General features: G+C 39.6%; 2 protein-coding genes across 3 annotated transcripts in view; both read right to left on the bottom strand.

Moving 5' to 3' along the window:
• Nucleotides 1-871: 871 nt before the first annotated feature.
• On the bottom strand, nt 872-10,102 carry LOC127410719 (adenylosuccinate synthetase isozyme 1-like). Its single transcript, XM_051645915.1, has 13 exons — nt 9,890-10,102; nt 7,564-7,666; nt 6,464-6,526; nt 6,251-6,301; nt 5,147-5,213; nt 4,821-4,928; nt 4,664-4,745; nt 4,453-4,579; nt 4,222-4,376; nt 2,330-2,454; nt 1,826-1,923; nt 1,416-1,565; nt 872-1,319 (listed from the first exon to the last, which is right to left on the bottom strand). Exons 1-13 carry the CDS (start codon nt 10,076-10,078, stop codon nt 1,267-1,269), a joined length of 1,371 nt encoding a protein of 456 aa, XP_051501875.1. The 5' UTR covers nt 10,079-10,102; the 3' UTR covers nt 872-1,266.
• A 754-nt stretch (nt 10,103-10,856) lies between these two features.
• LOC127410686 (inverted formin-2-like) overlaps nt 10,857-25,137 on the bottom strand; it is a 36,285-nt gene continuing 22,004 nt past the window's right edge. Inside the window, exons 8-23 of one of the 2 annotated variants that reach the window (XM_051645848.1) lie at nt 23,445-24,104; nt 21,695-21,837; nt 21,474-21,535; nt 21,282-21,384; nt 21,012-21,097; nt 20,411-20,511; nt 20,232-20,302; nt 19,864-19,971; nt 18,724-18,794; nt 18,486-18,606; nt 18,196-18,360; nt 16,098-16,200; nt 15,644-15,796; nt 13,559-14,272; nt 12,325-12,378; nt 10,857-11,538 (exon numbers count right to left, since the gene is read on the bottom strand). In XM_051645848.1, the coding sequence (XP_051501808.1) occupies nt 12,326-12,378; nt 13,559-14,272; nt 15,644-15,796; nt 16,098-16,200; nt 18,196-18,360; nt 18,486-18,606; nt 18,724-18,794; nt 19,864-19,971; nt 20,232-20,302; nt 20,411-20,511; nt 21,012-21,097; nt 21,282-21,384; nt 21,474-21,535; nt 21,695-21,837; nt 23,445-24,104 (2,714 nt within the window). In that variant the 3' untranslated portion in view covers nt 10,857-11,538; nt 12,325. The remainder of the gene's footprint in view (nt 11,539-12,324; nt 12,379-13,558; nt 14,273-15,643; nt 15,797-16,097; nt 16,201-18,195; nt 18,361-18,485; nt 18,607-18,723; nt 18,795-19,863; nt 19,972-20,231; nt 20,303-20,410; nt 20,512-21,011; nt 21,098-21,281; nt 21,385-21,473; nt 21,536-21,694; nt 21,838-23,444; nt 24,105-25,137) is intronic. The other variant, XM_051645849.1, reaches the window with a different exon arrangement.

Genomic DNA, 25,137 nt, shown 5'->3' with positions numbered 1-25,137 from the left:
TATTATAGGAACTGAGGTTGAATTATCAAAATCCCCCCAAAAAATACACACCTTTGGCTAAATGTATGCCGTTGGCATTAACACCAAAATGATAAAAAAAAGACAAAAATAAAAAAGTAAAAAATGTCCCGAAGGTCGCTCAAGGGTTAAAAGTATTTTTGGAAGCCACCAGTATTTAAATCCTTTTATTTATTCATATCTTGCTTTGTAGTAATTTTGGGCAACATATGTTGTAAAATTGAAACAATGGGTTTTCAATATGACATGGAAAATTCTGAAGAAATGCCACAGTGGAATAAATCATTCAGATTTGAAGGGCAGGGCTGTTGTCAAAAATACCAGAGGAGAAAATTATCCTCAAAATATTTTAGCTGGTTATGTACACCCACCTCCGTTTTGTTGGTTAGTTAATTGACTTTTATCTGTAGTCAGGGCCGTAGCTAGAGGTGGCAATGATTCTAGGAGCCCACAGGTCCAGCGGGGCCCCACAACAAATTCTAAACTGTATTTATGAATAGCAATATACAGTCAGGGGCCCCAGAATACCCAGCTACGGCCCTGTCTGCAGTGTCTGTAGTCAGGTTTACTTCATGTATCAGAGTTCACTTCTGCAGACAGTGTTTTCTGTGCTGTCTGGGGTTTTTAATGGCACTATGTTCCTCTTGAGATCAGATCATCTTGGCATAGATCAGAGGAACAGAATGTTCTCCGTCTGTATCTATTTCTGACACAGCTAATGGTCTGTCTAACCTAATTATATCTGACTTCAGACAAAACGCTAGGAAACATCATCAGGCAGAAACCTATCAATAAACCTGGCCAAAACCTGTATTCACGAGACTGAATTATGAAATAAACAACAAACTCTTGGTAAAGTTTCAGTGGTTTAAATGAAGGAAATTATGGAGTGCAATTCCACAGAACACAAAGTAATGCCACTTCTATCAAACATTGGTGTAAACAATCAAACAGCATTAATTCATATGACTGATAGACAGAGGGAGAGATCAGAATAATGCCTGGACATAAACACCCATTGAGAGGGCAGTTAGTTATCTTCTATCAAGTAAAGCTTCACTTGTCAAAGAGTTTTATAGATAAGTGAATGTCAACCAGTAAAAACAAGCGTCCCATTGTGCTGATAATCTGCAGATACGCAGCGATGGACGACGTCAGCGCAGTCGTTGTTGCGTTTAGAACAGTGAGAGTGAATTTCTGGGCAAGAAACATTCTGTGAATGGACCGCTGGGTTCTCTGATTCATGATCTAGAACATCTGGATCATACACTCTCTGGATTTCCCAACACCAACCCACTTAACTGTGAAGAGAATGCAAACATGAGGTTTAATTGAGGAATTGCATTACTGTATGGAGTAATGTTGTCTGGCATATACTGTATGCGTGAATGACTCACTAGGAACGCCGATGTGATTCTCCACAAAGCGGATGTAGTTCTGAGCTTTAGGAGGAAGATCGTTCCAATTTCTCACGGCTGAAGTGTCCGTCTTCCATCCGGAAAAAGTCTCATATTCCACCTCCACCTTCTGGAGAACTTCCATGTTGGCTAAACGTACAGAAAAGCCAGAAGATGAATAGAGAGAATACTTTACATTATTACACCTCAGACAAGATGTTTCTTGTTCATTGTGGAAGATAGAAAGTTAAAAAAATCATAATATGATCCACGTTCTGATGTCAAAACGTGAATAGCTGTATAGGTTAAACACATTAAAGCATTATACATTTAAGTATGGGAGAATATAGTCACATCACGGCGCTGTATTGAGTTTATTATATTGCATTGTGATTTCTAGATGATTTTACCTGGGAAATATGGGACTCGTTTGCCATTTATTTTATAAGCCACGCCCACTTTTATTTCATCCAAGACATCAAGAATGTCCAGTTTAGTCAAAGCAATGCTACAAAAAAACAGAAAGCAACCATTAAACATGACTGAAACTGCACAATTGCACAAATTCAATTTTCTTTTTTGTTTTAGTATTTTATTGCGGCCAAAGTTAAAGCATACTGATATAATTGAAATAGGCTTAACGTCGTTAAATTTATCTTGTGTTATTACGTTTTCATGTCTACTGTAGGCAGATTGTAAATGTTTCAAATTGTATCAAATTAAAAGTCATTTGAGGTCATTTTTTATTTTGTTTTAGTTCGTTTTTGGAGTTATGAAAAAAGTATATTTTTTTTCCAACCACGTTCGTTTCTTTTCGGTTAACGACAATGTTTTCATAACGTCTTTGTTTTAGTTTTCATTAACAAAAATATCACTGGGTTGTTGTTGTCCTATACGTGCGATTTAAAACTCACGCTGTGAATCCATTGATCATATGCGCATATTTGAGAATAACCAAATCCAGCCAACCACAGCGTCTCTTTCTGCCTGTGGTCACGCCCACCTCATGACCTCTGGTCTGTAGCAGTTCACCTACAGCCTGAAGAGAGAAACACAGGTCAGAGATAGACCTAAAACTGACTAAATACACACCTCACTTCTTATTAAAATAGACAAGACCTGATTTACATCTTTTAATATTTTTTTAAACTTAATATACATGAACTTTCCAACCCAAAAGTGCACATGAAGTAAAATCATCAGATACAAAACTGTACTGAGCATTTGTAACTATCACTTGGAGCATCAAAGAAATTCATTTAGAAGGATTACAAACTGCTGTTCCTGTAGCAAACACAGCGGGAAATGAATCTGTAGCTCTGTGTCTGGGACTGAATGTTTAAATGGTTCATCCGTTTATCCCAAATGTTCATAAGTTTGTGTGAAAGCTCTTATCAACATTATTATTTTTATTATTTCTCCCCTTTACTCCCCAGTTTGGAACGCCCAATTCCCAATGCGCTCTAAGTCCTCGTGGTGGCGTGGTTACTCACCTCAATCCGGGTGGCGGAGGACAAGTCTCAGTTGCCTCCGCGTCTGAGACGTCAATCCGCACATCTTATCATGTGACTTGTTGTGCGCGTTACCGTGGAGACGTAGCGCGTGGAGGCTCATGCTACTCTCCGCGATCCACGCACAACTCACCATGTGCCCCACCGAGAGCGAGAACCACATTATAACGACCACGAGGAGGTTACCTCATGTGACTCTACCCTCCCTAGCAACCGGGCCAATTTGGTTGCTTAGGAGACCTGGCTGGAGTCACTCAGCACGTCCTGGATTCGAACTCGCGACTCCAGGTGTGGTAGTCAGCGTCTTTACTCGCTGAGATACCCAGGCCCGCTCTTATCAATATTTATAATACGGCTCTCTTGAATACTCCATTCTGATTGGTCAATGGGGCTATCTAGTGGTCTGATACAGTATTTCTGAATACCACATAATGCAAGTAAACGGGTGCTAGGACTTTGATGGTCCAAAAGTCAAATTTAGGCGGCATAAAAGTAATCCACATGACTCCAGTCGATCAATGAATGTCTTCTGAAGCAAATCGATAAGTTTGTGTAAAAAATAAACTGATAATTTAAACGTCCTGCCAGCAGTTGACGCATCACGTAGCTGTCGTGTGACGTAAGCGCGTCAGCGAGTTCACGCGAGAATTCGGAAGTGTTGCTTATTTACAACAGAGGAACGAACGTCACGGGAGAGTGCCACCATTTCAAACAACATCAGAGCCCTGGACGAAAGCGGCAATTTAAAGTAAAACATTTATTAATTATTGGGGGTCTGGGTATCTCAGCGAGTATTGACGCTGACTACCACACCTGGAGTCGTGAGTTTGAATCCAGGGTGTGCTGAGTGACTCCAGCCAGGTCTCCTAAGCAACCAAATTGGCCCGGTTGCTAGGGAGGGTAGAGTCACATGGGGTAACCTCCTCGTGGTCGCTATAATGTGGTTCTCGCTCTCGGTGGGGCGCGTGGTGAGTTGTGCGTGGATGCCGCAGAGAATAGCGTGAAGCCTCCACACACGCCATGTCTCCGTAGTAACGCGCTCAACAAGCCACGTGATAAGATGCGTGGATTGACGGTCTCAGACGCGGAGGCAACTGAGATTCATCCTCCGCCGCCCGGATTGAGGCGAGTCACTACGCCACCACAAGGACTTAGAGCGGTTTTCCATTTATTTTTTCTTGTTTGGAAATTCCGTTTCATTCTAAAATGTGAAGGTAAATGGACTGTGAGCGCTGCTTCATGTTGACTTTATGTCGACAGTCAAAAGTCAGGCTATATAAACACACATCTCTTACATTGAGCTGCTCTGTAGGAAAGGCCCCTATCCCGACTCTGGTGGTGTACGCTTTCGATACTCCATACACGTCTCCGACGTAAGCGGGAGGGATGCCGAGACCGGTGCACACGCCACCCACGGTGCAGTTTGATGATGTCACAAATGGGTACGTTCCTAGAGGGAAGACATACAACTCTTTAAGTACGATATCTTTCCAAGTGCTACACTGAAGCGTGTGGTTTGTCCTCACCGAAGTCAATGTCAAGAAGGGCCGCATTAGCTCCCTCTACCAGGATTCTCTTCGGGGGTCCGTGAATTGCATCATACATGAAATAGACACCGTCTCTGACGAGGGGTCTTATTCTCTCTGCATACTCCTGTAAATGAGAAGAGAGCACCCTGATCAGCGAGCACAAGCCCCATACTGCCTGCACAGAGCGCAGAGTCTCGGTTTAACTGACCTTTAGCTTTTTCAGTTCACCGTCAGCGTCCACTTTAAGAGCGGGGTACATCGACTGATACTGCTGGACCAGGTTTTTCACCCTTCAGGAGGGCAGAACAGAGAGTTAGGTTTCACATAATCACTGCAGTAGTATAAACGTATCTCGAGTATTTCACCTGGTGGAAAATTCATTATAATCAGCCATTAGATCACATATGCGAAGTCCAGTGCGTGAAGCTTTACAAGCGTAAGTCGGTCCGATGCCTTTTTTAGTTGTTCCTATGCTATAAAAACAAAAATACAGGGGGTGAGCAGACATTAACAAACAGGCAGTACTTTTAGCACATATAGTACTTTACACATGAATAGGAATAAATGGGATGGCCTAATACAAACTATAGTCTAGTTCATTTTTAATTCACTATAAAATTTTCCATATGGTCAGATCATCCCTGATCGGTTCAAATGAGTTGCTGAAATTAAAGAAAACACCTGTTCTTACTTTTTGCCCTCTTGAGCTTGTCTCTGCACCTCCTGAAGTCCATCAACAGCCTGATGAAAATCAAACACTGACAGAAACAGATGCACTTGTGAGCGCATTATATTTATAATATTCCATCACAACACCTTTAGATTAATTACCTTCATTGACATTTCCATGACTTTTCTAGCCAATTAAATATTTTAGAGCGGAGTTAATTTTTTATTATAATTTTTTAATTTTTTATTATAATTTTATAATTTTTTATTTGTTGTTTTTTTTTAATATACATATTGTTTTTATTTATTTATTTATTTTTGTACACAAATTATTTTTTGCATTGATAGCAAAAAAACAAAAAGATTATGAAAAGAAAACAATAAACGAACAGACAAAATAGCAGCAAGAAAAATACACAGACTGTAACAACAACAACAACAACAACAACGCATTCCATTACATTCTTTGATTTGTGAATAGGAGTCAACAAAATAAAAATAAAAAATTCTTCCCTTTTAACAGGTGACTTTTTTGTTTGTACTTTTCTAGGCCAAATTCAGAATTCCATTTACAAGATATTTCCAGGTTTTCCCTGACCACAATAATCCTATTTGATATATATATATATATATATATATATATATTTTTTTTTTTTTTTTCTCCAAATTTGGAATGCCCAATTCCCGCTACTTAGTAGGTCCTCGTGGTGGCACGGTTACTCACCTCAATCCGGGTGGTGGAGGACAAGTCTCAGCTGCCTCCGCTTCTGAGACCGTCAATCCGTGCATCTTATCACGTGACTCGTTGTGCATGACACCGCGGAGACTCACAGCATGTGGAGGCTCATGCTACTCTCCACAATCCACGCACAACTCACCACACGCCCCATTGAGAGCGAGAACCCCTAATCACGACCACGAGGAGGTTACCCCATGTGACTCTACCCTCCCTAGCAACCGGGCCAATTTGGTTGCTTAGGAGACCTGGCTGGATCCACTCAGCACACCCTGGATTCAAACTCACGACTCCAGGTGTGGTAGTCAGCGTCAAAGCTCGCTGAGATACCCAGACTCCCATTTTATATTTTGAAAACTTCCGTAACATGCGTACCTGTATATTATTTACCTATGTGTGCTCGATCAGAGATGACGAGTCTTTTTTCCCAACCTTTCAAACCTTTGATGAAACAAAAACAACAATATTCCTGTGCGTTTGAAGCCAGATGTGGAAGAATTTGTGAAATTAATCAAGTGAATGTGATTTTTTCATTATATGAGTCTGTCATCAAACACCTGTGATTTTGTACAAAATCATAACAAATCAATAAAGACTTTTTACCTTTTTTCTCATTCTTGTCAATCTCTTCAAATAGTCCTGGAAGATGAATGACGACCCCATTACCTGCAGAGAGACACCCGAAATAACATGGATTGAATTGACTAATCTCTGAGAATATTAGACCTGATCATACTCAAAACAGTGGCATAAAGGTGAAATGTGTGATTTCCGCACCAATGCCATCATAAAATAGAGCTGTTCAGGTCGTAGTCTAAAAACCCGGAAGACAATTAGCATTTCCGAGCCATGGGTTCCCTCAGGAATTCCCTGAGTTTTAGATTTATGAGTAAAATATGGCCTGTAGTTGAAATTACTTGAAGAGACTTTCATGGTTTGCTTTAAAACATAAATTACACACCGTCATACACTCGAAAAATATTTTAAGATTTATGTGTTTCAATTTCATAACAAATGTAATGTTTAACAAAATGCAATTAATACACTTATATCATTTTTTTAATTAAACTTAAATCTGTAAATCATAAAATTATTTATTAAATGTACCTACATTTTCTTTTAAAAACGCATGTTTCTATCACAATGCTAATTAAGGACTACAACTCCCATCAGCACGTGAGCTACTTGCTTTACAAAATGGACGATTGTTGTAGTCCTTATTTAGCGACGGGTTAGCAACATGCATTTTTAAAAGACACAACGGCTTCAAAATCCACGACTGAGGTCTGACTGTGTGTAATTTATGTTATAGTACAAAAACGTGAAAGTTTCTTCAAGTCACTTTCACCACAGATTTTATTTTATTCATATTTCAAAAATCCCATAGGAAATTCTTGTGGGAACCCATGGTGAATTAGCCTTCCGGGTTTGCCTACAAACTGACGTCACGGCTAAACAGCTCTGTTCCAAAATAATGATGCTTTCCCGAACACTTCCACCGTCTGGCATTGCTCAAACAAACAGATAGTCCCGCCAAAAAACTCACTATTGTCAATGTTGCTGTGTCGGCGTACTACTATTAGAATATCTTCTACGTGCTAGGCATGTAAAAATGACACACTTCACCAAGTTACTGTCTCAAACAGCACATTTCTCAGCCAAAATCACTCCTGTGCATTGGACTACAAACTCTTTATTCTCACCGATGAATGATGTGCATTTGGTGCTGATTATTCCACTGGGGAGAAGATGGAAATCATATTCTTTCTCATCTACCACCACTGTGTGACCTGCGTTATTTCCTCCCTGTGAAGTGACAAATCAAAGTCATTTTGAATGAGACCTATGGGACAGTTTGCTGCCATGTCTAAAATCATATTTTCTTCGGAGGGGAAACCTGGAAAAATGACTCGGTTTGCCCTTTACAACAGATGTGTGCAATGGAAAGACAAACCCCCAGAACAGCCCAACCAGAACTCAGAACTGCTCTGGCAGTGGGCTTCTGTCGCCCGAGTCGTGCCCTTCTCACATGTCCAGTAACGCTGGGAATGTGACCCGAGTACAGCTGAGGGCCGGGCGAAATTCTTAGACTGACATTTAGTGCGGTCCAGACAGACCCAAACAGCGGCACAGGGCCAATATCTCATTGTACAAGAGTGAAATTTAAAGAACTGTAGTTTTACATATCTGATATCTTTAAAAACACATGTTTGTGATTGAAAAGGACTATTATGACTATACATTAAACAGCGCCAGAACCACCATAGACACTGTAAGTATACATCCCAATATTCACATTCAATCCATTTGTGTTTTTCAATGGTTCTTTCTTTACATTTGGTCCCAGCTATCCTAAATATTTGGTTTCATCCACGGCTTTGAATTCAAATAGTCAAAACTAAACGGCACAGAGCACACACCCTCAATGTAAACACAAACAAAGAATAATGCAGTATATTCTATTGCACAAATGCAACATATCTGCATTTTCTCCGTTTTTTTTCTTCCATAAATATAAGTATTAATACGTTAATACAAATTAACGACAGTTCAATAAACACTACTTTGCTCTTATTTCTATACGTGCATGACATATACTACAGTTTTGGCATTCTAGTAACACTAGTATCTCCAGGAAAACAAGATAGAAGTTTGGATTTGCCTCATTTCTAATAAAGCAATTGTATATGCATGAATAATATTGGTTATAATAACCTATTAATTAAATACATTCATACTAATCTTTTAAATGAAACATTATTAAATTAATAATAATTATATATCATATATAATAGTTAGGCCTACATATTCAAATAGGATTGCTATTATTGCTGAATATAAATAATGATTTTATTTATTATTTTTAAAACGTATTATTTAACAACAATGTAGAAGTTTAAATTTTCCTGGGTATTTCAGCGAGTATTGACGCTGACTATCACACCTGGAGTCGCGAGTTCGAATCCAGGGTGTGCTGAGTGACTCCAGCCAGGTCTCCTAAGCAACCAAATTGGCCCGGTTGCTAGGGAGGGTAGAGTCACATGGGGTAACCTCCTCGTGGTCGTGATTAGTGTTTCTCACACTCAATGGGGCGTGTGGTAAGTTGTGTGTGGATCATGGAGAGTAGCATGAGTCTCCACATGCTGTGAGTCTCCGCGGTGTCATGCACAACGAGTCACGTGATAAGATGCACGGATTGACGGTCTCAGAAGCGGAGGCAACTGAGACTTGTCCTCCGCCACCCAGATTGAGGCGAGTAACCGCACCACCACGAGGACCTACTAAGTAGTGGGAATTGGGCATTTCAACATTGGGAGAAAAGGGGATAAAATAAAAAAAAATAAAAAAAGTTTGAATTTGTCTAGTTTCTAATATAGTAATTATATATGCATTAATAATATTGGTTATACGAAATAACCTATTAATAAAATACATTTACACTAATTATTTAAATAATATATTATTAAATTAATAATAATTATATATAATAGTTAGGCCTACATATTCAAATAGCATTGCTATTATTGCTGAATATAAATAATGTTGTATTTTATTTATTATTTTTAAAACGTATTATTTAACAACAATATAGAAGTTTATATTTGTCTAGTTTCTAATATAGTAATTATATATGCATTAATAATATTGGTTATACGAAATAACCTATTAATAAAATAAATGTATACTAATTATTTAAATAATATTTTATTAAATGAATAATTAATTAACAATGTTGTATTTTATTTATTATTTTTAAAACTTATTATTTAACAACAATATAGAAGTTTATATTTGTCTAGTTTATAATATAGTAATTATATATGCATTAATAATATTGGTTATACGAAATAACCTATTAATAAAATAAATGTACTCTAATTATTTAAATAATATTTAATTAAATTAATAATTAATTAATAATGTTGGATTTTACTTATTATATTTTAATTCTTATTATTTAATTATTAAGATACATTTATGTTATGACAGTTATTCCATGTAATAGTTCAATAATAGACAATGATCTACCTGACACCTGCACACGATATCAGACTCCGTTGCCAATAAATCAACAACTTTTCCTTTGCCTTCATCTCCCCATTGCGCGCCCAGAACTACCGTCACTTTGTTCCCTGAGTCGTTTCGCGGCCGTTTAAGAGCGACTGAAGGCGGGTTCGTGAAGCTCTTGCGGTCGTTGGCTGACCTGTTCGAAGACATGTTGAACTCTCCGCAGCGGAATGAACTAATGACAGCTGTCAACCGCGCGCCTCAGACTCACACAAATGGGCGGGGATTTGCGACCTGAAAGTTGAATCTCATTGGCCAGGTACGATGGGTCTAATTAGTATTTTTCCCCCTATTTTAACTCTATACTGAGTATTTTCAATTCATTATTTAGTTTTTCAGTAGTATTATTCAGGGGTAAATTATTGTCCAGTCCGCGGCTACAACAGCGGAGAACGCGTGGTCACGTGGTATATGTTACATTTCTCAGCGCCAGTAAGGCTGGACCAATCACAGGCCTTGATGTTGACTCGTTCAGACATTCTTAATAACCAATTTTATAGAGATTGCTGAGAGTAATTCTAATTCTATCTCAATGTATGCATCTTGTATAAATAAAGCATTGAAAAGATTATAGTTTACAGTGCACAAATGTCTCCATTAGGACAAAAACCGTCCTTAGATTTAAATGTGACCTATAGGCGATTCCAGTTTCTGAGCCGACAAGCGCCCCCTGGAGGAAACACCACCTAACGTGCCAAATAAAACGCCTTTCCTGAGACGTGCGCATGCGCAGCTAATGCGCTATGATAGAGTTACGAAAGCACGTGTCTGAAATACACCCTTTACAAACTATACTCTTTAGCATGTGATTATCAACAGCTGGTGCAATCAATACTGATTATACGCGACAGTAAACGTCTGACTTGTTCTAGTAAATGCAAATTTCAATGCATTTCATTAAATGAAAGAAATCATATGAAACCAAACCTAAACAAACACTGATTGTGCATTTTATTATATAGATATATTTCTTTATCCTCATATTCTTGATATGCATGACAAATACTGACAATCAATATTAAAGACACAATGAAATAAAGATACTGAAGTCATAGTCCACTTTAAATGTAAGCGCAAGATATCTTCTCTACAATAATACTAGAACTGATATTATAAGAATGAACTAATACTTTTCATGATGAATCTTATGATAGCCTATATAAAGTTAACATTCAGAGCAATATTAATAGTTAACAGCAAGTTAAGCATTTTAAAGGTTTCAGAAAGAGTAAAGAATCTTAAAGGTTTTGAGAAACACACAATTACCATCCAAAAGTCTCTCTTCTCTACATATAACTCAAAATTTTAAACATTCTTGAATGCAAATTTTGTTGGTGCATCATATATTTAAAATATAGTTTGGCCATAGATTTAGCATTTAAAAATACATATATATTTTTTTAAACCAAACTCAAATGCACAATGTGTATTTGGTCAAAGTGCACCATAAACAGGTCTTCTGATGTAACAGTAGTTTTGTGTGTGCTGCTGATCTGGGGTCAGTCCGTATATCCTGAGAGTACTGAAGGAAAGCCGATGGAATACAGGATCAGAAGAAGACTGCGCTCAACTCTTCCTTCTTCCTTTTGTTCTCCTTTTCCTGGAGTTTCCTGCAATGCGTGAAAAAAAAATGTCCATGAGCAGATTGAAGCATGAAGTACATTCTTTAGACTATGGACTATCCCTTCAGGAGAATGCAGATGGATCAAAGAAAAATCAGTCTTGCATCCATTTCAGGGAAAAGACTGAAGCAAGCCAAACTTTTCCAAACACCTTTTTTTTTTTAGAAACTTGCATCATCACTTCATGATATTGGAATGTAGTTTTTGATAGCGGGCACATCTAGACCGGGTTCTAAACTCTTTGCTTTGCTTATCTTTCTTGCTTTAACAGAGACAGACAGACAGATGCATTAACATCGTGATAGTCATGATGATGCAGGCAAGAGTCAAAACAAGCAGAACACATAACTCATCTTTACATACCTTTAACACTTACAGTTAGTGCACATAAGCAGATGTATATTTTGATTATTATTCACTTGACTGGTGAGTTTAATCATTTTTATAATTAAGACAATGAAGATTCATCTTTAAAATGCTGGTTAGAATTACAGACAAGCAAAGCTTGAACTGATGTGAAGAACACATTACACAATCAAATGATTCAACACAGCTTGCATACAGTTCTCATAAAATAAAAGATTTTGAAAGTTTATTTGAGGGTCAAAACACAGGCACCCAGGTTATAGGAAGATTCCCATGTGTTTGATGCCAAGAAAGAATGTTAACAAAATGTATGACAAGTCAACACGTGTTAGAGAGGACTGGTTATAGCCGGGTTGTAACGGACGATTATACGGTCCAGTTAGTTTCGTACAGAGACGTTTAACCTACCTTACTGCAACACACATGCCTTTTTAGAGCGTCTGTTCCCCCCGTTACCCTTGACTTCAGAGTCAAAGAAAAAGAATAATTGACATTCATTTCATGAGTCGTCACAATTATGGTATAGCACAAACGCCAGTAAAGGGAAACGACTATATAGCAGAAAAGATGTAAAAGTTAGCAGCAATGGGTGTTAAAATACTTTTCTGGAATTGTCATTATGAAAGACAACAATGACAATTCACCACCAAAATGTTTATTGGGTGAATCTCATGAAACCTGTCAAGAAATGTCATAAATAAAAACAAAAATAAATAATAATAATTGCTTCAAGAATATGAAGCATATATACACATATACTGTATATATATATGTGTGTGTGTGTGTGTATATATATATATATACACATACATACACACACACACACACACACACACACACACACACACACACACACTATATACATATATTTGTGTGTGTATATACATATATACACATATATATGTGTGTATATATATATATATATATATATATATCTATATACATATAAATACACATTATATACATGCACACCCACACATAAATATTTTTGTTACACACACACACACGCATATACATGTACATATATATATTATATAAACACACACACACACACACATATACAAATATATGTATATTGTGTGTGTGTATATATATATATATATATATATATATATATATATATAAAATACACACACACACACACACACACACACACACACACACACACACACACACACACACACACACACTATACATATATTTGTGTGTGTGTATATGTATTATATATATATATATAAATATTTTAGATACAAACATGTGTATGTATTTATTTATACATATCCTAAAAAACTTTTTAGGGTGAAATGTGACCTAGACGTGTTTCATGAGGTTCACCTTATTAGCCAAATATCTGTGGGATTACAAAATTAGATTTTCTAGAAACATCCCAGCAGCTTCACTTGGCATGAAAAAAATAAATGTTAAACAAAAAAAAAAAAAATATATATATATATATATTAAAAAATATTTTCATAAAATACAAAAAACAGTAAATATTCACTATAAATAAATAGCAAAATATTTTCTGTACTTGCAAACCAAAATATTTGCAAAAGGTTTTTAAAAACACATTGAACACCTTCAAATTCAAACAGCAGTGCTGAAAAAAAAGGGATCTTTATTAGACACACAAATAGATTACCTTCTTTAATGCTTTTTTTGTTTCTTTGGAAGAAATGTTTTTTATTCTCGGATTTCAGAGAGGCGGGGCCTACAGCAGGATTGGGCGGGGCTTGTGAACTCACTCCATCTAGTTCATCAGGTGCCTCCCGCGTCACAACACTGACTCTTGACAACTCGTTAACATTTCCATCTGCGCACAAATTACTCGACTGAAGCGGGTCATCAAAACAGTCTCGACTTGTCTTCAACATGCCAGTATTTGCACAAGCACCATTTATGTTTGAGTCAATACAAGCAGACTTTAAAGGGTCAGTTTTCTGTACTGGGGTGGAACGAGTCAAATCATCGGCCACAGGATTGATGTTGTTCTGATTCTGGTTTTGTTCTCGACCTGTATTGTTTGGTGTAAGGCAGCTGGGCGGTGCATCAGACTGATCTACTGCAGTTAGTTCCTGAGCTGGTGGATCTAATGAAGAGTTCTCCATGGACGTGGAGCTCACCGAGGGGTTCTGTGGTGGTTCGATGGCGGTGGTGGTTGTTTCCGTAGACAAATTTGACAGAGGCTCCTTCGCATCTTGAGGGCTGGTGTTTGCGTCACAGTCACCCAAAGAGGTTGCTTTACCTCTAGGATTTGTGCCAGAATCTTTGACTGGATCTTCTGGAGTAGAGTCCAGGGCTGGTCGAGATGTTACGCCTGCAGACGATCCAACTTCTTCTACAGACCTGACACTTGCTGTTTTAAATGAGAAGAAATCGATTTGTTCAAGAACACAAGAGCGTGTCGTTGAGTAGAAAATGGAAATGACAGAATGAAGCAAAGCGGAGTGAAGCATTATGTTACATGCTAGCGCTTTTTTGGCAGACTATCGACTTTAAAAATGTAGGTTCTACACGTGATGTACTGCCAGTTTGCATGCACTTTACAGTTTGGGTAATTGACATGAAGTTGAGTAAATGTCCTGCGGTGAGATATTTTTAAATTCTTCAGTTATTACATATGCAGTTTTGACAGAGACTACATGATCCCATCGCGAGACTACACAGAATATTTACAAAATGTGTTAGTCCCACTGCAAGTCCATTTTAAAATGAACTAGTGAAGGCATAAATGTGATAAGTGTTGGAAAAACATTTTTGAGATCAGTTACAGCACCTAAAATGTACACTTTCACATTCACGTAAATTTGAGCATAAAATCACAAAATGATGCCAACTACCCATTTGCAAGTTACAGCATGTACATGCGGTTTGCATTAATTTACATGCAAGTTTGTTAACAATTACGTATTAATTGTTAAGTTCACCATTTGCACACAATATGACGGCGCATACTGGTGTAAACCGCCAATGATTGGTCCAACAGCAGGGCGTGAGCAAATACCAAAAGTCTAAACACTTGATTTTTCACCTCTAGTGCTAAATTTCAATCAAGCAGTTCTGCTTTAAAAGGGGTCATTTCACACAGTGTGTCATTTTGAGGTCGACTAAGACTGTTATACAAGGTTTTTGCACCAAAATCAGTAATAAGCACATTTATTGTGACCATTTCACTACTTCCTCCCTTACTCTTACACATGTGAAATGAGTAACAGTGCTTTGCTGTGTCGGGTTCAATATACTGTAGTTTTGAACTGTTGTATCCTTCCGTAAGAGACTCTTCGTGAAGCTGCGCTACGGTCTGTGCTGAAATGTCCTGCTCAAACTGTTCAGATCACACTGAAATGATCCATTTCTAACATTGGGATTCATTAGAAGGGTCTGCAGAGCTGCAGGTGCTCCACACAGCCAGAAACAGCACAAAGCTCACACACTTTACTCTTATTATTTCATGAGCTGTTTAGGAATAAAAGTATCTATCCTAGTTCTAATTATTTCACCGTGACTGAAATGATCACCCAATAGACAAAATAAATTAGCAAAGAATTTACCATATGTTTTAATAGTACAATGAACTCTTGTATTTCAAAAGAAGGGAAAGTTTGATTCCTCATGATATGACCCCTTTTAATTCGGTCACTATAGACAGCAGAGGAGAAAACATGGATGCATTTTAGACTCTTGTACTGGAGCGGCAGTGGAGAGCCTGACAGCTGGTCGTTCTTACCGGGCTGTCCCGTTTCCCTATGTATTTCACTAGAAGGGTCACTTTCCGTTTCGCACCTGGGACGAGTCTTTCTCAGACTGAAACCCTTTCGAATATCCGCCAAGAGTTGGTCAACGATGCAACCATCCTCCTGTGGCACTGGTCCTCTTCGGACTAGGAAAACAGAAAAATAAATACGGGTGATTCTTTAATCTGTTCTCCATGGATGTTAATGAGAAAATGCAAGTATTTATACATGATTGTAATTAAGTATTTGTTGTACAGTTTTGTGTTTAAAATAAAATCATTGCATTTTAGTATTTTATATTGCAATTGTGACAATTACTCTTAACGAGAATCACCATTAAATATAATGAGAAATGCGTCATTACAGTCACAATGATGGTTGAAAATCTATTTATTGGTCTTCATACAAGAAATGTAGACGTCACTGGTTTCTGAATGAAACACTCACTAATCTTTCCACCTTCTCCTTTCTGTCGTTTGGAGTCTTCCTCTGCGAGCTGCTGTTTCCTCTTCTCAGCTTTAGCAGCTTGTTCTTTACGGATCTTGTTTTCCTGCCACAAGAAACAACTGAACTGCAGCTCTCAGGTGGAATATATTTACTGACCATTCTGTCATGCGAAACCCATTTAAACAATCAACTAATGTTTGGGGAAATTAAACTAGGGTGTTGTAGTTGCTAGGGCATTGCTAGGTGGTCGATAGTCTGTTCTGGGTGGTTTTTAGCATGTTGCTATGGGGTTGCAAGGGGGTTCGGGATGGTTTTAAGCATGTTGATATGCGGTTGTTAGGGTGTTCTGTGTGGTTGCCAGGGCATTGCTAGGTGGCCTTTAGGGTGTTCTGGGTGGTTTTATGCATGTTGCTATGCGGTTGCTAAGGTGTTCTGGGTGGTTTTAAGCATATTGCTGTGCAGCTGCTGGGTGGTCCGTGTTCTTCAGCATGTTGCCGTCATGCGAAATCCATTCATAGGTGGTCGATAGGGTGTTCCCCATTTTGGAATGCCCAATTCCCAATGCGCTCTAAGGACTCATGGTGGCGTAGTGACTCGCCTCAAACCGGGTGGTGGAGGATGAATCTCAATTGCCTCCGCGTCTGTGACAGTCAATCCGCACATCTTAGCACGTGTCTTGAGCGCGTTACTGCAGAGACATAGCGCGTGTGGAGGCTTCACGCTATTCTCTGCGACATCCACGCACAACTCACCACGCGCCCCACTGAGAGTGAGAATCACATTATAGCGACCACGAGGAGGTTACCCCATGTGACTCTACCCTCCCTAGCAACTGGGCCAATTTGGTTGCTTAGGAGACCTGGCTGGAGTCACTTAGCATGCCCTGGATTCGAACTCGAGACTCCAGGGGTGGTAATCAGCATCTTTACTCACTGAGCTACCCAGGCCCCCTGTTCTTGGTGATTTTAAACATGTTGCTTTGAGGTTGCTAGGGTGTTCAAGGTGGTTGCCAGGGCATTGCTAGGTGGTCGTTAGGGTGTTCTGGGTATTTTTTTAGCATGTTGCTATGTGGTTGCTAGGGTGTTCTGGGTTGTTGCCAGGGCATTGCTAGGTGGTCATTAGGGTGTTCTGGGTGGTTACCTGGGTGTTGCTAGGTGTTCTGTGTTCTTCAGCACATTGCCGTCATGCAAAACCCATTAATACAACAATCAACTAATATTTGGAGAAACTAAACTAGATGTTGTGGTTGCCAGGTTGTTGTGTGGTCGATAGGGTGTTCTGGGTGGTTGCCAGGGTGTTACTATGTGGTCAATAGGGTGTTCTGGGTGGTTTTTAGCATGTTGGTACGTGGTTGACAGGGTGGTCTGGGTGGTTTTAAGCATGTTGCTATGCAGTTACAATTGTATTCTGGGTGGTTGCCAGGGCATTGCTAGGTGGTCTGTGTTCTTTGGCATGTTGCCGTCATGCAAGGCCCTTTCATTCAACAATCAGCTAATGGTTAGGGAAACTAAACTAGGGTGTTGTGGTTGCCAAGGTGTTGCTAGGTGGTAGATATGGTGTTCTTGGTGAGTTTAAGCATGTTGCTATATGGTTGCTAGGGTGTTCTGGATGGTTGCCAGGGCGTTGCTAGGTGGTCAAGAGGGTGTTCTAGGTAGTTTTAAGCATGTTGCTGTGTTATTGCTAGAGTGTTCTGGATGGTTGCCAGGGCATTGCTAGGTGGTTGTGGTTGCTAGGGTGTTATGGGTGGTTGCCAGATAGTTGATAGGGTGTTCTGGGTGTTTTTTAGCATATTGCTGTGTGGTTGCTAGGGTGTTCTGCTTGGTTGCTCAGGCGTTAAGTGGTTGTTAAGATGTTTTGAGTAGCTTTAATACATTGTTAAACCGTTGCTAAGGTGTTGTGAGAGGTTGCTTAAATGGCTACTTAGAGGCTTAAGTCAAAAGATATTCTGGTCTCGGTGGTCTCCCATCCAAAAAAATGCCCAAAACCAGCCAACAGACCAGCATGACCAGACTGAAAGACCAGCAAACCACCTTAGTCTGCTTTAAGCTGTTTTCCAGCAGAGCTATAATTATAGATTTCATTGAAGCATCCCACTGACCTTTAAGGCTTTCAGGAAGAGTTCACGGAAGGTCTTGAAGGTGCTGAAGAGTTCGTCCAGTGAGAGCTGAGAAACATCTTCACACAGATACTGAGCCAGATCATCCTTATGGCTCTCAACGTTTGAGAAACGCTCCTCCAGAGCTTTACACAACATCACGTTCTTCTACAGAAACATTCAACATCAATAAGATTACCGAGCTGGTAAAAGGTTATGTCCTCTGTTTGCTTGTTTAAATGGGTGTCTCACATCCTTTAATCAAAGCTTTTAGAGTACAGAAGCATTTGTACCTCAATGACCCCTGAAAACTGCTCTTTCACATCTTCAACCGATGAAGACACTTTCTTCTCTGCATCTTTTAATCTCTTCAGAAGAGCATTTGTTTCTGACTGAATTGATTCCAGATTTATGCTGAAAGAATAAAAACACAGAACTATTAAGAAATAATGCTGGTTTTGTGACACCCACTCAAAGAACAAGCACTGTCATTTCAACACTCACACAGCAGAAATGTGTGGAATAATTTACCCGGCTGCTTTCTCACACGCCTCAATATCTTCTGGAAGGTTCAGCAGCTCTGGGTGATTTAATTCAGCTTCCTGGAAATCACAAGATCCATTTCATCCACCACAAATCCATGATGTTTAAAATGTCAATCAACCCACAGTTTAAAGGAATAGTTAATCATTTTCACACCCTCATAGTTTTAAACCTGCATGACTTTCTTCTGTGGTAAACAAAATGAGGCTCATACAGGTATGGAACGGCGTTACTTGAACAAAACCTATCTTTCTAGTATTCTGGAACGATTCAGTCAGATGAAAGTGTCCTGCAGTACCTCCAGGATGTGATGTAGGAGGGTGATGTGACTCTTGTTCGCTTTAGTTTTAGTGAGTTTCAACAGGAACTAATCTTGAATGCTAGGTGGTTGCTAGGGTGTTCTGGGTGGTTGCAAGGGCATTGGTTGGTGGTCAATAGGGTGTTCTGGGTGGTTTTTATCATGGTATTTGGTTGCTATTGTGTACTGGGTGGCTAACAGGGGGTTGCTAGGTGGTGGATAGGGTGTTCTGGCAGGTTTTTATCATGTTGCTATGTGGCTGCTATCGTGTTCTGGGTGGTTGCTAGGGCATTGGTTGGTGGTCAATAGGGTGTTCTGGGTGGTTTTTATCATGGTATTTGGTTGCTATTTTGTACTGGGTGGCTAACAGGGGGTTGCTAGGTGGTGGATAGGGTGTTCTGGCAGGTTTTTATCATGTTGCTATGTGGCTGCTATGGTGTTCTGGGTGGTTGCCAGGGCATTGCTAGGTGGTCTGGATGTTTAGTATGTTGTTTTGTGGTTGCTAGGGTGTTCTGGGTGGTTGAAAGTGGGTTGCTAGGTGGTGGATAGGGTGTTCTGGCAGGTATCATGTTGCTATGTGGCTGCTATGGTGTTTTGGGTGGTTTCCAGGGCATTGTTAGGCAGTCGATAGGGTGTTCTGGGTGGAATTTATCATGTTGCTATGTGGTTACTATAGTGTTCTGGGTGGTTGCCAGGGGATTGCTATGTGGTCTGTATGTTTAGCATGTTGTTTTGTGGTTGCTAGGGTGTTGCTATGAAATTAACTTTAAATGAACAAAAAGTTCTAGTATTCTAGAATGATTCAGACACATGAAAGTGTTCTGAAGTACCTCCAGGATGTGATGAAGGAGGGTGATGCGACTCTTGTTTGCTTTAGTTTCAGTGAGTTTCAACAGGGAACTAATCTTGAATCCCTCAGCATTTCCTGTGTGACTTCCCTGGCATGAAAGGAAAAGTTTTTAAGATGAGGAACGAAGTCACTGTAAATCGTGAAGTGCTCAGGAGAAACAATATATCTGGGTGTATCCCTCAAAAACGAGCAGTCCTCAGTCGGCCAAGGAATTTGCATGCAAAATCATGGACAAACACTTTTATAAAACAGACAAATAAAAATAAAAATAAAAAATTGAACAATGAATGAAACATTCTACTGTTACAGAACCATTTATATTCTTTGATTTTGTTGCCATGTCCTTACATAGTTGAGAAAGTTTCCAACATCAAGAATGAGCTTGCAGAAACTGGGCAGCAGAGAACTTTTCCTGAGACCTGTGGAGGACAACACACACTTCATGAGCTTACATTTAAAGTCAGCAAACTCACTTAAGAGTCACAAAAGCATCCATAATTGTGACATTCAGGATGTACTGTACTTACTCTCACAGGCTGACTCCACCAGATCTACTTTGGGCTTCAGAATATCGAGAACCGACAGCGTCTCCTCACACAGCAACATGCACTCAATCCTCAACTGATAACTGAGAAAGAAGAGGAATGAACAAACTAGAACCCCAAACAATCTTTGTTCTCTCATGTATCTTATCCAGTCCCTTCAGGATTTTGTGATTAAAGCAAATTCAACCACTCTTCGCATTATTTGTGGTAGCTTGCCATTTTAGTTGGCAAAACCCATGAGTATGAGGTAATCCGATCGATTATCTCAGTGCTTGACAGCGGCAAAACAAGTGCTTGAAAAGCTTGATGCAGTCGAGACATCTACAACTGCACAGCCGACATTCGATCATCTCCACATCGTGTTGCCAAGCGTCCCATATTAGCCGGGACATCCCGTATTTTAGCTGAAATAACAATGTCCTATATGCGATGCCTAGTGTCCGGTCACAGCAAATTCAGTCATTTTGCTGCAAAAATCAAGAAAGTGCTGCGAAATCATGGTGGGACTGATTATCAATGACACTCCACATCTAATGAGTAACTTTAAAACACTTTAGTATAAGACGAATTAAAGGAACTTTACCATGGAACAGCCAGAAGAAAGAGGTAAAAGCGGTCAACGCTGGCCAGTTTCCCTGGATCTCCTTGAAAGGACTTTAAGTTGTCCATCTGGAGGCACAGAAAGACTACAGGTAAAGGTGAAGCATGTAAAATACATACTAGTATCCCAGCATAATATGCAGAGTCAACTACAAATATGCTATAAAAACATAGTTCATGAATGATGAATGAAGCTTGGGTGAAAAACAAACTGAATTCTCATATTGATTAAATGCTTCATAGGTGATCTAACCTCGTGTTTTTCTGGGAGTAGCTTCAGAAGTTGTTTTAGGGCCTCTATGTCAAATTTGGTACAATCACCTTTCTGTATCATTGCCACAAAGTCTTCATTGGAACTGTACGGTAGGGAAACAAGCAAAACAAACAACGTGTGAATGTCCAGCCACAGGATCAACAGCTATATCTCCAAAACATCTGAACTTACCATTTAAACTGCTTCAGAAATATGTTCAGATTCAGATTCTTCTTGGGATCAATAAATGAAATCTGAAAATTTGAGAAAATCATAAATAAATATGCATTCTGATCTTTAGGGTGGGCAACAGGATCTTTCATTTCGCCACCTGACCATGCTAGGGAGTATCAGAATATTCTGGGGGGCACAAGGAAACTCATTGGCCCCCTTACACCCGGCCATGGTTTTACCTCTTTTGGCTCTTTCTTGACAGGTGCAGTCGGGGTTTTGTCTTTAGATTCAGCCACTGGCAGAGAGAAGAGCTGCTCGATGCTGCTGTAATTCAGCTCCAACGGGGAATCAGCTGGAACTGAAGCCCACATCGAAGAACCATCTATGAAAGAACAACAAACACGTGAGACAGAAGCTTACAAACAGCTTTGAACCCTTAACTGCTGTTAAAAATGTTGTTCTGGTCTTGTGTTCTCATAGATATGCTGTTAGTATATTTGGGTAACATTTCAATTGATTTCATTTTTTTCTGATTTAGAGTAAATGGACAGAGTACACTAAACCCATTCATTCTGTTTTTACTGAACTGTTAAGTAAAATGCAAAGTATATTTTACTTAAGATTTATAAGGTGACAGGTTATATTGTATACAGTTGCTGTTTAACGAAGGAAATTATGTAAAACCTTTGGAATATTATGGAACCTGAAATCAGGGTTGATGCCTTTCTTGTACATGGTCACAATTTTGTAACCATGTCATTCTTTCACCCTAGTCTCATTAACATTACGTGACCATGGCAACATTTTTGCCAAACGAAATTATGCACCTTATTACACATTTAGCTGCACTTTCCTAGTGAAATGTCCAGCAGGGGGCACCAAAAGCAAGTGAAATGGTGTCATAATCAGACGTAACATGTAAAACGTACCTCCCTAACCTAAACTTTTTTGGGGGGTTTTCTCTCCCCTTTTCTCCCCGATTTGGAATGCCCAATTCCCAATGCACTCTAAGTCCTCATGGTGGTTTAGTGACTCGCCTAAATCCGGGTGGCGGAGGACGAATCTCAGTTGTCTCCGCGTCTGAGACCGTCAATCCGCGCATCTTATCACGTGGCTTGTTGAGCGCGTTATCGTGGAGACAGTGCGTGTGGAGGCTTCACGCTATTCTCTGCGGCATCCACGCACAACTCCCCACACGCCCCACTGAGAGTGAGAACCACATTATAGCGACCACGAGGAGGTTATCCCATGTGACTCTACCCACCCTAGCAACCGGGCCAATTTGGTTGCTTAGGAGACCCGGCTGGAATAACTCAGCACGCCCTAGATTCGAACTCGCAACTCCAGGGGTGGTAGTCAGCATCAGTACTCGCTGAGCCCAGGCCCCTCCCTAACTAAACCTAACAGATAGTGTCCAAAAACAAAACATAACATTTTCTGAAGCAACCACGTCATTTCGTGTTGCTTCTATGACACTTTCGTCTCACGTGTCAGCTCGCGTGTTTGAGTGATTTCAAACCGCGGTCGACCGAATCCAAAGTCCATCGCTCTCTCAGATGAACAACCGTGCAAGCTAACCAATTACGAATAATTTTTTGAATGTAGGAGTGTCTGTAATACAAGCATTAAAATGTATAGTTTTCAAATGACGCGTTATAGTAAAAGTGTTTGGATATAAATAAGCGTTTATAAAGTCATAACCAGCCATTGTAGTCGTGATTTGTGTGAAAGTAAATAAAACGCACAGTCGTTGTAGCACCTCTACTGTTCATTTCACCACGAAACTGCGGCGAAACGTAAAACGTGGCACGTAGAAGTCAGTTTGCAAAAATGTAAAGTAAAATTCATTCTGAGACTAGGTTGGACTCTGTATTGCTGTAGGCATAATATCCATGTTGGTCAACTTGTGTTTTCCCCTGAATAATATCAATAATAATAGTAATAAAAAAAAAGATCTGCAGATTGTTTCTGATTGCAGCGAATTCTCACCAGTAACTGCTCTGGAGTTCAGTTTCTGCCAGTTGAGTTTCTTCATCCTGAGGGTGGGCTGAGGGCCGGTCTTCACAGGCATGGAGAAAGATTGCCCGAGAGCCTGGAAGTTCCTGGCCGCTATCACATCACCCATACCTGGAGGAGGAGGAGGGCAGTGGGGACCAAAACCTGGAGGAGGTGGAGGAGGAGGAGGCCCCATTCCTGGCAGAGGTGGTGGTGGTGGTGGAACTCCAAAACTCATCCCTGGAAGAGGAGGAGGAGGAGGCGGCCCCATTCCTGGCAGAGGATGTGGTGGTGGAACTCCAAAACTCATCCCTGGAAGAGGAGGAGGAGGAGGAGGAGGAGGCGGCAGAGGCATCCCTGCTCCTGGTAAAGGAGGTGGTCCAGCTCCTGCTTTGAGGAGAGGAGAAACCATACTCGGCAAAGGAGGTGGTGGTGGTGGTGGTGGTAGAGGAGTGGATGACGTCTTTGTGGAATTACTCAATGGTGCCTGATTGGTTGATCTGCAAGAAGACTCCAGTTTCTCATCTTTCGCCTCGGTCTGAACGGCTTGATGCTTTCTTCTGAGCAGATGGCCAACAAAATCACAGGAACCTTTGGATGGTTCTTTGGCGAAGACGAGACGCTGCAGAATCTTCTCACAGTACTCCATCTCAGCTAAAACACAAAACCATGAGGAATTCACTAAAGATCTCAAAAAATACCCCAGCACTTTACTAAACACCTGTTTGTCACTATACACTGCAAAATATTCCTGATCCACGAAGTCATGGCGTGCAATGTCTAAAGTTTGATTTGAAAGTAATTTGATCTAATATTTAATAACTTTAAAAGTATTGCAGTTTATATAACTAATGAGAATCCCTGAAATTAACACATTTATTTTGAGAGAAACACACTTATTTGAAATTTTTCATTTTGTTCAAAGTGACTAAATCAAAAGTTTTTTTTATAACTGTCCAATAAATGAAAGGATAGTATTTGAAGTAAGAGAGACCCCCATAAAAACATTGTTTTTCTGAAGTGGGGCGAACAGATTTAGGAAAATGGTGGTGGTCTCACATTGACTGTTCCAATCAATCACAATGGAGATTAATTTGTTTTTAAAATACTTGATGTAATAAAATGTGTTTGAAATGAACAGGAAATTGTGCACCTTTTGAAAAGTATTTGCATAAGTTGACAGACTTTGCCCTATAACTATTGCCCCGATATCTACACTACAGTCATGTGAAAAAGAAAGTACACCCTCCTTGAATTCTTTGGTTTTACGTATTAGGACATAACAAAAATCATCTGGACCTTAGCAGGTCTTAAAATTAGGTAAATACAACCTCAGATGAACAACACCACATGACAAGATTTATTAAACAAAAATAAAGCCAAAATGGAGAAGCCATGTGTGAAAAACTAAGTACACCCTTACTGCTTCCATAGGAATTAAGAGGCTAAGTAGTAGCCGGGTGCTGCTAATCAAATGCCCTTGATTAATTGATCATCAGTGAGTGTGACCACCTCTATAAAAGCTGAAGTTTTAGCAGTTTGCTGGTCTGGAGCATTCAGGTGTGTGTTAACACAATGTCAAGGAGGAAAGACATCAGCAATGATCTTAGAGAAGCAATTGTTGCTGCCCATCAATCTGGGAAGAGTTATAAAGCCATTTCCAAACAATTTAAAGTCCATCATTCTA

Source organism: Myxocyprinus asiaticus, chromosome 20, assembly GCF_019703515.2.
Source record: "Myxocyprinus asiaticus isolate MX2 ecotype Aquarium Trade chromosome 20, UBuf_Myxa_2, whole genome shotgun sequence".
Classification (NCBI taxonomy): domain Eukaryota; kingdom Metazoa; phylum Chordata; class Actinopteri; order Cypriniformes; family Catostomidae; genus Myxocyprinus; species Myxocyprinus asiaticus.
This window is presented reverse-complemented; position numbering and strand designations above follow the sequence as displayed.